Source organism: Schistocerca nitens, chromosome 2 (genome assembly GCF_023898315.1).
Source record: "Schistocerca nitens isolate TAMUIC-IGC-003100 chromosome 2, iqSchNite1.1, whole genome shotgun sequence".
Classification (NCBI taxonomy): Eukaryota; Metazoa; Arthropoda; class Insecta; order Orthoptera; family Acrididae; genus Schistocerca; species Schistocerca nitens.
In genome coordinates this window covers 1,036,841,203-1,036,853,885 of record NC_064615.1, presented here as the reverse complement: position 1 = coordinate 1,036,853,885, position 12,683 = coordinate 1,036,841,203, and the positions used below count along the sequence as shown (strand labels likewise).

Below are 12,683 nucleotides of genomic sequence, written 5' to 3'. Positions count from 1 at the left end.
TTTTGTATCGCTCTCTTGTTCGGTTTTAGGAATCCAAACACAGGAAACGTTTAGCGACACTATCCCTGGCGGGCAGCTTGAATTTGGCAGGAAAACGGTCTGATTGGCTACATTCAGTGCCAATTAATCCCGAATAGGCGCAGCAGAACCTCTCCTGCAATATCCTTACACGTTTTTCAGACTGTGTCTGACGCCTCTGGATTTGTAGTGAGTCTGGAGGAAAGGTATCAGCTTTCAGGCTTCATAGTATTGGTAAACGAAATGAGCGTTTGGCGTCATTGGCCGGGAGGCCCCTTGCGGGGCAGGTCCGGCCGCCTTGGTGCAGGTCTTATTCATTCGACGCCACATTGGGAGATCTGAGCGCCGGTTGGGATGAAATGATGATGAAGACAGTACAACAACCAGTTCCTGAGCGGAGAAAATCCCCGACCCAGCTGAGAATCGAACCCGGGCCCGTAGGACGGCAATCCGTCACGCTGAACACTCAGCTATCGGGGAGGACATAGTATTGGTGATGCTGAACAAGAAACTTCAAACGAACATCTGCCCATTTCTTAACCGTATCCGACACAAAGCTGTTTGAAAATCATTGGTGTCAGCCGCATGTCCTTCTTCACCAGCACTCACGTGTGAATGCAAACAAAGCGACATCAGGCTAAATAGTGTTGTGTTTACTGACCATTTCAATGCGCACTTCAGTTGCTTATGGCGGTGCGACATGAGCTGTAAGTGTAGGCATACACGTTGTTTACCTCACGTCTCATTACTACAGACGTTGCACCAATGTACTACAGCGTTGTTCCATATACAGACAAACCAGTACGACACAGAGTAGTGAAAATGCCACTGGTCGTCATACATGTGGAGTATGATGACATGACCTTTGTCTATGGGTTTTTCAATGGGAATTCGAAGCCCGTTGTTCCCGAATACGATTTCCTTATCGCAGAATTGCGGATAGCAGGGTATTTAGCAGCGTGTGTAACAGATTGTTTGCGGTGGAACGCTTCCCAGGGTACGTGTTGTATCTGAACTTTCAGTCCAAAAAGACCTTACTGTAGTCGAGAACATTCTTGAAATAAGAGAACGTAATCCAACTACCAGCTTCAGAAGAATTGCTGTACAGCTTGCTATTCCACCAGTGAACGTTATGGACACAGTACATTAGCAGGATCTGCATCCGCATGATCGGTAGATTGTGCAACATCTGAATGTAGGAGGTGATGCCAAACGAAAGGAATTGTTTCAGTGGATCTTTGCCAATGAACGCTGTATTCCATGTATTCTGTTCACTGATGAGTTAATATTTGCCCGCAATGGCATCAATAACAAGCACAACTCTCACGTGTGCGCAGATGAAAATCTGTACGCTACTGTGGAGACAAATTTTCAATTTGTTTTCTCCATGGACGTGTATTGCGATAGTATTGATGATCAGCTCATCCATTTACTTGTATGGAGTACGGAGTCTTCATTTCCTTCAAAATGTATTACCAGAATACTTGGAGAATATTCCTTTGGCAACACAGCGTCGTATGTGCTTTCAGAACGAAGAAGCTGATTCATATTCCGGTCGCTGCATAGTCATTTTTTGGCCATCGAGCTCACCCGATCTTACGCCATTAGATTCCTGTTTGTGTAGTTGGCTTAAGAGTGAAGTCTATATCTGCAGAGTGGACGTGAAGCAGGAACTTCTCGCTTGCATGATCTGTGTGTGCTCAAGTAAAGGACCATACGAATCAGCAACACAGCAGCTGTTAAAAGAGCTGCAAAATGCATTGTAGTTGACGATGGACTTTTTGAACGTATTTTCTGAGGAAACATACACTTTTAAAAAAAATTCTTCATTTGTGAGCCCATACTGTCCGTAGCTGCTTTACAATTCCTGAAAGTATTTTTGTTCCGTCATTTCAACTAAAAGAAAACGCATCTTCTTCTCACCAGGTACGTTTCGCTTTATTGAATTAAAGCATCATAAGTGGTCTATAACTGAAGAGATTTACAATTTGATTTGTTTTTAGATCGAAAAACAGTTCTTTAATAATTTTTGTGAAAGTAAAAGTAAATATCAACTAACTGTTGTAAAAGTAAAAGTAAAAACCAAAATATTGTTAACGAACTGCTTTTCGATCTAAAACAGGAATCGTCTTTAATTACAGGCCGCTGATGATACCTTTTCGCGCTGAAGAAAAATCCATCTGATGAGAAAAACATGTATCTTCTTGTAGTTGTTGTGGTGTCACCGCCAGACACCACACTTGCTAGGTGGTAGCTTTAAATCGGCCGCGGTCCATTAGTACATGTCGGACCCGCGTGTCGCCACTGTTAGTGATCGCAGACCGAGCGCCACCACACGGCAGGTCCCGAGAGACGGACTAGCACTCGCCCCAGTTGTACGGACGACGTAGCTAGCGATGCACACTGACGAAGCCTCGCTCATTTGCAGAGCCGATAGTTAGAATAGCCTTCAGCTAAGTCAATGGCTACGACCTAGCAAGGCGCCATTAGCATTACATAGCTTGTATCTTAAGAGTCTCACTTGTATCGTCAAGAGCGATGTACCACAAGGATGGATTAAAGTTAAGTATTCCAGGAGCTACGTACTTTTCTTTATAGCATTCATTACGTATCCTGTTTCAGACCTATCTACTAGCCTGCGTGAGTTAACGCGTGCCTTTCGGCTACTTCCGAGTGGCGTGGCTGTCTTGTTACGCCACAACAGTTGTAACGACGAAACAAAAATATCCGTAGGAATTAAACAAAACGTTAGATCACAATGTTTCATTTACTATCCTCTTCATTTTTCCTGTTCCATTACTTTCCTCGGAAACTGTTAAGAAGAGGATATATGTTAATACGACTTTTTTGTTCAGAATCATTAATACTATAACCCCTCAGCGAATGTAACTTCGCTCCTGACTCATCCTTTAAATCGATTTGAAATAATTGTTGTTTCAACCATGTCAAGAATTAATGCAAATTAAATTCCGTTAAATTATGCACAAAAATAAAACATTGCTATTCTTGGTCAGTAAATAAGCTTGCACTTACAGTAATGCAAAAAATGTATGGAGAGACTGTATGGCAATAGAATATCTATGTGTCATTGAAGAAACACTGCTTTCCTTCTGAAGTTATGGTACTGTAGCTGTTTAAGACTTACCTTCGCCCAGATTGTTTGATATCTTCACCTGCCACTGCATTTGCCGCTCTCGGGTGTCGAATGCCAGGATGACAGTAACGTCCTGGCAGATGATAGCTATTGTGTTAGACTCCTTGTCCAGTGTGAAACCTAGGAAAACCATACAACCACACATCATTCGACCATCAGGGAGCTGTTCAGTCACACTCTTTTACAGTTACTACACAGAATACTGAACCCCCAAATATTGATATATATACCATTCTATAATAGACATAATTTCATAATATCTTGTACGTTGTACTACAGAGACTTTTGAAAGCATACAACGCACTTGGCGAAGCCACAAAGGCTGCCTAGTCCAGTCCCCAGCATAAAGAAAGAGAGACGAGTAAAATTAATTTCGCGATTTCAATCACACATTCCAGTTGCCTGAAAAAATTCCGAGTTCTTTGACAGTAACCACAGACCTGAGTGCCAATTAATTAGAAAATAATTAAACTAAATAGTTTTACGCCATGTAATCCATTTAATTTCTCCATGCCAACGGACACCACTGATAGCCTGCCTGTATGGAGGATCATCGATTCGTTGATGGTGAAGTAATCTTCCCTTTCACTATTTAATTAATGTAACAAGTATGCAAGATGGCGTAAATCCGTTAAGTTTTCGAGACTGCTTTCAGCCATGGCAAATAAGCGGCGGCAGCGCGTTACTACGGCGGCAGCTTGAACTAACAACTGTAAACAAGAGCTGTACATTCAACTAAGTTGTGAAGAGACAGTGTTAATTTGTGTGTGTGTGTGTGTGTGTGCGTGTGTGTGTGTGTGTGTGTGTGTGTGTGTCCGTAGTGTTTCAACGGTGTTGTGTCACAAATCGGTATGGGGCAACGTCTCTGAAGTGATCAAGACACTCTGGAAAATATACAAGGTGATTCAGCTGGCACTACCTATGGGTTTTATGCAACCTGAAATGCCACCACGCGCAAAATTTACGTATTCTCTCGATCACTGTGTAAACTATAAGTCTTACAGAAAAAATGAACAGATCCCTTCCGCTGGAAATTTATTGCAGTTATTTTTTATTTTATTTTATTGGAACACGTTTTTGTTGAAGGCCACGGTATTCCAGTAATTCAAGGAAGGCGGCTATCAAAAGCACTTTCGTACGTTTCTCTTGAATAATTAGGAAACTACGACCTCTAGTGATAACGTATTCCGTATGAAAATTTAACTACATTAAATTTCCTAGAAAAAGATCCTGTTCGTTTTTCCTGCAGGACTGACAGTTTGCACGTAACGACCGAGAGTATACACTCCTGGAAATTGAAATAAGAACACCGTGAATTCATTGTCCCAGGAAGGGGAAACTTTATTGACACATTCCTGGGGTCAGATACATCACATGATCACACTGACAGAACCACAGGCACATAGACACAGGCAACAGAGCATGCACAATGTCGGCACTAGTACAGTGTATATCCACCTTTCGCAGCAATGCAGGCTGCTATTCTCCCATGGAGACGATCGTAGAGATGCTGGATGTAGTCCTGTGGAACGGCTTGCCATGCCATTTCCACCAGGCGCCTCAGTTGGACCAGCGTTCGTGCTGGACGTGCAGACCGCGTGAGACGACGCTTCATCCAGTCCCAAACATGCTCAATGGGGGACAGATCCGGAGATCTTGCTGGCCAGGGTAGTTGACTTACACCTTCTAGAGCACGTTGGGTGGCACGGGATACATGCGGACGTGCATTGTCCTGTTGGAACAGCAAGTTCCCTTCCCGGTCTAGGAATGGTAGAACGATGGGTTCGATGACGGTTTGGATGTACCGTGCACTATTCAGTGTCCCCTCGACGATCACCAGTGGTGTACGGCCAGTGTAGGAGATCGCTCCCCACACCATGATGCCGGGTGTTGGCCCTGTGTGCCTCGGTCGTATGCAGTCCTGATTGTGGCGCTCACCTGCACGGCGCCAAACACGCATACGACCATCACTGGCACCAAGGCAGAAGCGACTCTCATCGCTGAAGACGACACGTCTCCATTCGTCCCTCCATTCACGCCTGTCGCGACACCACTGGAGGCGGGCTGCACGATGTTGGGGCGTGAGCGGAAGACGGCCTAACGGTGTGCGGGACCGTAGCCCAGCTTCATGGAGACGGTTGCGAATGGTCCTCACCGATACCCCAGGAGCAACAGTGTCCCTAATTTGCTGGGAAGTGGCGGTGCGGTCCCCTACGGCACTGCGTAGGATCCTACGGTCTTGGCGTGCATCCGTGCGTCGCTGCGGTCCGGTCCCAGGTCGACGGGCACGTGCACCTTCCGCCGACCACTGGCGACAACATCGATGTACTGTGGAGACCTCACGCCCCACGTGTTGAGCAATTCGGCGGTACGTCCACCCGGCCTCCCGCATGCCCACTATACGCCCTCGCTCAAAGTCCGTCAGCTGCACATACGGTTCACGTCCACGCTGTCGCGGCATGCTACCAGTGTTAAAGACTGCGATGGAGCTTCGTATGCCACGGCAAACTGGCTGACACTGACGGCGGCGGTGCACAAATGCTGCGCAGCTAGCGCCATTCGACGGCCAACACCGCGGTTCCTGGTGTGTCCGCTGTGCCGTGCGTGTGATCATTGCTTGTACAGCCCTCTCGCAGTGTCCGGAGAAAGTATGGTGGGTCTGACACACCGGTGTCAATGTGTTCTTTTTTCCATTTCCAGGAGTGTATGAAAGTCTTCTGCATTGTATTTGAAGGCAATGCGGGTTGCCTGAAGCCCATGGGTAGGGGCAGCTCAATCACCTGGTATGTACTAAATGTAACAACATCAGGTGTGTTTATTGGTTTTATTTTATGCTATCGCTGAGCTGATGTGCTGACCCCATATGCTCCACCACACGTAGTAAGTAGTTTTGCGGATGCCAATGGTCTAATATAACATCTGTTGTCAGAGAATCCAGCAGGAGACGAAATGTTTAGAAGAAGGAAAGAGTGTGTTGCAACTTTTGTCCACACACCTTGACTCCCAAAAGAAAACAAGCTACCCGTGGATTCTTCCCATGATCTGACTGAAATGCAAAGTGAGTACAATTCTTTCCTGGAAAGAATCGTCACCGTGATGAGAATTCGTGTTATCATTAAGAAACTGCCATAAAAATGCAGAAATTCACATGAAGGATCAACGCTTTGAGGAAACTATGTAGATCACCATCTTCACACTTCTCTATTTTTTCCGCTTTCCTTTTTTCCGCGGTGAACCAGCTTGCCTAATAGTACGCAAGGAAATACGACTCCAAAACGAAGCAAACCCGCACCACATATACAAGTGGGTGCTTTTAAACCATTTTCCAACAGAGATGTTGGTATTGTTCTTGCCATAAACTTTAATATGTGTTAATTGAACTTGCTTTCCTTACATTCACATTTCCTAACGGCCAGGTCCCTGCTCCATGCCCCCCCCCCCCTCCCCCAAATCAGAATCCTGCTCAGCCCGCCATCGGGCAAATGTTGTCGACAGTGCATTCGTATAGTGGTTTTGTGAAAGACTGATGCCATTTAATACAGTCAGGGAAACGCAGCGTCGACATAGCCTGACTCTCGATTAGGCATCACAGCATATGCTCATACATCTGATATCTTCTTCTCTTCTCTACGGTGCGTTATGTTGGGGTGGGCAACAGTCTTCTTGTTATGGACTAATATTCGGAAGGACGACGTTTCAAATCCCCGTCCGGCCACCCAGATTTAGGTTTTCTGTGATTTCTCTAAGTCGCTCACGGCAAATTACGGAATGGTTCCTTTGAAAAGGACCTTGCAGATTCCCTTATCTAAATGCACTGTTGTCACGCGACTTCGGTCTTCTGTCGTCATTTTTGTAGCGGGAATCCTTTGGACATTCGGCCTCAGTCACTTATGCTACCGCACTGGACTTTGGATGAATAAAGCAGAAGATAGTGTTATGCGGAGATCTCTGGAAGAGTCCTTTATGCGGTAGCGGACGAACACTTGTTGTGATAATTGTGGATGCGCACTGTATCAAAGAATGTTCACTGCACCAGTGAAGCGCAGTTCTGGCAACTCCAGAATACTGGAAATGCCATCGGTAGCGTCATATTTAGTTCTTACTGCCAATATAAACAGCTACCCACTTTTAACGCATGCGCTAAGCATTCTACTGAAGTAGCACTCCACGGAATTAGCGTGTCCGCGCAACCTGCTTCAGCAGAGGTGCCGGTTAACACGATACTGTTACTAAGGCCTCTGCTCCCAGCTTTCTCACGTCCTGAAGAAGACGAAAAACCAACCAGAGATTCGTTTTTTTTTTGCATAGCTGTGAAATCAAATAACCAAAGGCTCATCGGCAAGTTTCTATAAGAGGTCACTTAAATTGATGAACATAAGTGATGTACGCAGGTCACAGGAATACAGTAGCTGTTAAATACATCATACTGTACATTAGTGGTTTCGCATCGTACACATTGTCAGCCATATTATGTATCTTCGATATGTACTCGTTTTCGATAGTACGACGACTGGTCTACAAAACCAGAAATACGCTTTTCCGACGGTGACATGTCGCAGAAAGATCAGACATTTTTGAACGTTTCGACATGCACTTGAGATGGCTACATTGCTGAAATCATGATTATGTAAAATAAACAAACAATTAACAGTCAAATGGTGGAACTTTCTATAAAAATTGGGACAAACGGTTCGAATTAAAACTGAAACTTTGTCATACCAGTTTTCTTAGTAAAGTCAAATTTCTCTGCGTGCAATGATAGCGAGATGGCTCCATAGAGTTTATCTGCGTATTGGACGTAGAAAAGGATCCACAACGAATTCACAGTTTTGAGGACAACTTGAAACTCTTTCCTTCTTGTCTAACCATGAAGTCTATTAAACAGTCTCGGTGCACTTGTCGAGTTATTATCTCTACGAAAATCCGACCTTTCGACAATACACTGCAAGTTATTCGTCAGAAAAATAACTCATAACTGTCGAAGAAACGATGATCTCTGCACCAGAGATTACACTGCCACCAACACTGCAATTACGAAACGTCACTCGCAGCATCTTTGTTTCCTTTACGACATATGACACAGGACACACTCCTCTTCCTTCTCTTTGTTTAAGAAAAAAATTCTAATTCTCCGCTGAGACTGTTACAACAGATATTTTTAAAAATAATAGACTTGCAGCATCTCTCATGAGAACACTCGTATGCCATCCATTACCCTCTCATTTAGTCCTAATTAGGAGGTTGTCCTTGATTACTGGGCAAATGCAGGAACTGGTAATCCTCTCGCATTTATTCCTAATTGCGGACCTTCTGCCTCACTAGCAACTTCTCTGGAAACTGGCCCAAACGAACGCCGATTCTATAATGAGCCGCATAGCAAACAGCTCTCTCTACTCCTTCGCGTAAAGAATGAAAAGTACACACAGTTCCTCGGTTCAAGTACCAGCCTCCAACCAGAGCTGAGTGCAAATCTCTTATCTCTCTCGACTCCTTGCAGCACGGAGAAAATCGCTCTCTTGTGACCCTTGTAGCACAAAATTTATGACTTTTGCAGTAACCGAACTTTGCGTATTTTTCTGGTTATACCCTGTAATCAGTGGTAAAGCATATTTTGTAACTTCTCCACAACGCATTTCTTAAAAATCTGGTGATACACTTTTTGCTTCAGAATGCTGTTCAGATCGCTTAATGTTTGGTTAAAGAAAGATATTTACTAATGAAGTCATAATGAATGAGTTAATATTTTATGTGAAAAGGTTTAAAGGAAGCTACGTAAAACATACAGAAAATTTAAAAATGAAATTTCTGAAAACAGTCTTTGTTTTTTTTTCAGAATACAATGGTACGTTGCAAGTACTGTACATGCAGGATGTTTTTCCTGGCAGGGAGCAAACCTTCGTGGAATTTCTGTTGGTTTCTGCGACTTTCACCACTTGAGAAGAAGTTGATTGCCTTGATTTACATAAGGAAGTTCTTACGTCAGGAAGTATTTCACTGACTAGTATTTGGTTGCCCTTCCCCAAAAACGTACCATTGTTCAAAACGGAAGCGTTAAATTGATTTTCTGTTGTACTAAGAACAATTTCAGACTGCTTTCCAAGAAAGTTACTGTGATGCACAGAGATGCAAATCTTGCATTCTACTGTTGGCGTTGCAAATTTCTCAAAATGTGGCCACTAATGTTTAAAACTGCCATACAACAACGCCAAAATGTAAATCAGCAGTCTGTTAGTAAAGAGTTTGGAATTTACTGGATATTATATGCAATGAAACAGAGAAAACGTAAACACTGAAATATGCACCAATAACAACAAGAGGAACTGAAGAGAACGGCGTGCGCAAGCTAATTATCACTACTGCTGGTGATAGCAACATTATTTGGTAAGTGATATCTTGCATCAGTGGCGATAGCATACAAAAACTCCGTCACCATGTAGCAACGATTGAAATTTTTACCACATATGATTTGAATCACTACGTCCCCAAGAGTTACTGTTATTTACCCTTATTCTAATTGCCACTTATCGTTTGATAATTAAGTGCAAATAGTTTGAAGTGCGGGCTACAACACGTGTCTGCCCTGTTTAGCGGTCATTGTAACAAGGAGACACAGTGATGAGGGGCTCCGTCGTTTGCTTCATGTTAGTCCAACATCAACTACTTTTGTGCCATTTGATGTTTTCGCGGTGTAATAATTCATTCACTAAATTGCGAGTGTGTACCGGTAAAAATCTAGTTTAATCCTTATCTGATATTTTGGCCTTATATCTTCCGAGAGAACTGAACCTATAGTGTCATACAGTACTTGTTCAGTGGTTTTAAACCGCAGCAAATACGTAAGGAGCTAAGAATCAAACCTTACGTGAACAGAACAAAAACGAAGAAGAATACGTACAAAAATTTAAGCCCGTGGCTTTCTTGCTATATACAGGGTGAGTCACCTAACATTACCGCTGGATATATTTCGTAAACCACATCAAATACTGACGAATCGATTCCACAGACCGAACGTGGGGAGAGGGGCTAGTGTAATTGGTTAATACAAACCATAAAAAAATGCACGGATGTATGTTTTTTAACACAAACCTACGTTTTTTTAAATGGAACCCCGTTAGTTTTGTTAGCACATCTGAACATATAAACAAATACGTAATCAGTGCCGTTTGTTGCATTGTAAAATGTTAATTACATCCGGAGATATTGTAACCTAAAGTTGACGCTTGAGTACCACTCCTCCGCTGTTCGATCGTGTGTATCGGAGAGCATCGAATTACGTAGGGATCCAAAGGGAACGGTGATGGACCTTAGGTACAGAAGAGACTGGAACAGCACATTACGTCCACATGCTAACACCTTATTATTGGTCTTTTTCACTGACGCACATGTACATTACCATGAGGGGTGAGGTACACGTTCGACGGGCGTTTCATAGGACGTGGAGGACGCATAAATTAGCCAGCCCGTTCTCCTGATCTTACACCTCTGGACTTCTTTCTGTGGGGTACGTTAAAGGAGAATGTGTACCGTGATGTGCCAACAACCCCAGAGGATATGAAACGAAGTATTGTGGCAGCCTACGGCGACATTACACCAGATGTACTGCGGGGTGTACGACATTCATTACGCCAGAGATTGTAATTGTGTGCAGCAAATGATGGCCACCACATTGAACATCTATTGGCCTGACATGTCGGGACACACTCTATTCCACTCCGTAATTGAAAACGGAACTGTCGTCGATTCACTTCTGCCGTACTCAATAACACAAAAAGCTTTCTGTTGAGCGGTCGCCATCTTAGCATCAACTGACGCTGACGCCTAGTCAACAGCGCCTCAAGCGAACAAATGTACAACTAAATGAAACTTTATAGCTCCCTTAATTCGCCGACAGATAGTGCTTAGCTCTGCCTTTTGTCGTTGCAGAGTTTTAAATTCCTAAGTTGTGGTATTCTTTTTGAATCACCCTGTATATTTATCCTGCTTCGTCACCCTAGAAAGTTTGTGATATCATCGTGGAATCACCCTGTATATAGAAAGATCTACAGGCACCGTCGCCTACATCTTTCACGTTCTGTAGCGTCGTTGGATGACTTTTCGGACATGTGTTACAGTGTAAAACTTGATCTAATGAGTCCCCTCTACAACTTATACAAGTGTTTAACATGAACTGGGGAACACCCTGAATACATGTTGTTAATTAAAGTCCTCTGCCCGGTTTTTCCGTCTGTATGTCTACAGGAACTACTATCAGGATTCTGAAATGGTTTTCACTAAAAGATAGATTCACGAGGTTGATTCGAATATACAAGATGTTTCAGAAATGCTGGTCAATATTCAATGATTTGACAGAAATGATCATTCGAAAGAAAAATGTCAAGTAAACTTTGGCTTTAAAACGCATACCTTAAGAGCTGTGAGCAATTCTTGATCTTCGATATTGCGAAACAAATCTCTTCTACTACAAGCTCTTTGCTCTCCATATTTTGGAAAATCGTAGTATGGACCAAAGCAGGAAAAAATGTCCAGTAAATATGTGCTCTAAAATGCACATCTTAAAAGATATGAGCACTTGTTCATTAGAAGAGTTGTGTTTCAAAGATGAAGATGAACAAGTGCTCATAGCTGTGAAGGTACGCGTTTTAGAGCACATGTTTACTGGAAATTTTTTCTTGTTTTGGTCTATACTGCGTATTTCCTAAACATGGAGAGCAAAGAGCTTGAAGTAGAGGAGATTTGTTTGATAGTACGAAGATCAAGACTTACTCATAGGTCTTAAAGTATGCGCTTTAGAGCCCACGTTGACATTTTTATCTCGAATGATCATTCCTGTTACAGTCGCTAAGTATTGACCGTCACTTCTGAAACAGACTGTATAATTTATTAGCGCTACGGTAGACAAGTCTTCGAAGCTGGAGAGTGTCGCTAGCAGTTCATAAGACTTAGGGAGAGCCACATTTTTATGACTAGAAATGCAGTCAGTCAAAAAATACGTCTCTACAAATGCTTGGATCATCAAAAATATGAAAAGAAATTGTAATATGCGGAACTCAGAGAAATATGGCGCAATCAGTTTCTTGCAGTAGTGACAATTTCTCATCTCACGACGAACGTTCAATAAAAACAGATGGAACGTTATTTGCTTTCCCGAGGATCATGATAGAGCTCTACCCATTTAGTTGGGTTTGTTGAGTTACGTCAGTGTAGTAGAGCATTGAGTAACTTACCAGTTTCGATGGCGAGGAAGTGTTGTAGGGAAAGCGACGCTTTGGTGTGTCCCTGCTTGTAGCGTTCTTTGCTGTCCCGGTACAGCTGCAGGTGTAGGCAGTCTGAAACAAAAAGAGGTCACATTTTTATTGCGCAGCAAGGTAATAATCTCAAAGTTACGTAATAGAGAGCGAACAGGTACTATTTCTGAAAGGAACTTTCAAGAACTGTGAGTAACAGTTTCTGGGCTGCAGGAACAAGCGTGTTATTTAACGTTTCGCCCTCTTTCTCGCTTGGAGGTGAAAGA

The 12,683-nt window shown here is 43.2% G+C and overlaps 1 protein-coding gene across 1 annotated transcript in view; it reads right to left on the bottom strand.

Annotated features, from left to right (window-relative positions):
* LOC126237384 (uncharacterized) overlaps positions 1-12,683 on the bottom strand; it is a 451,256-nt gene that overhangs the window by 57,387 nt on the left and 381,186 nt on the right. Inside the window, exons 3-4 of the mRNA XM_049947466.1 lie at positions 12,397-12,498; positions 3,164-3,292 (exon numbers count right to left, since the gene is read on the bottom strand). Of these exons, the coding sequence (XP_049803423.1) occupies positions 3,164-3,292; positions 12,397-12,498 (231 nt within the window). The remainder of the gene's footprint in view (positions 1-3,163; positions 3,293-12,396; positions 12,499-12,683) is intronic.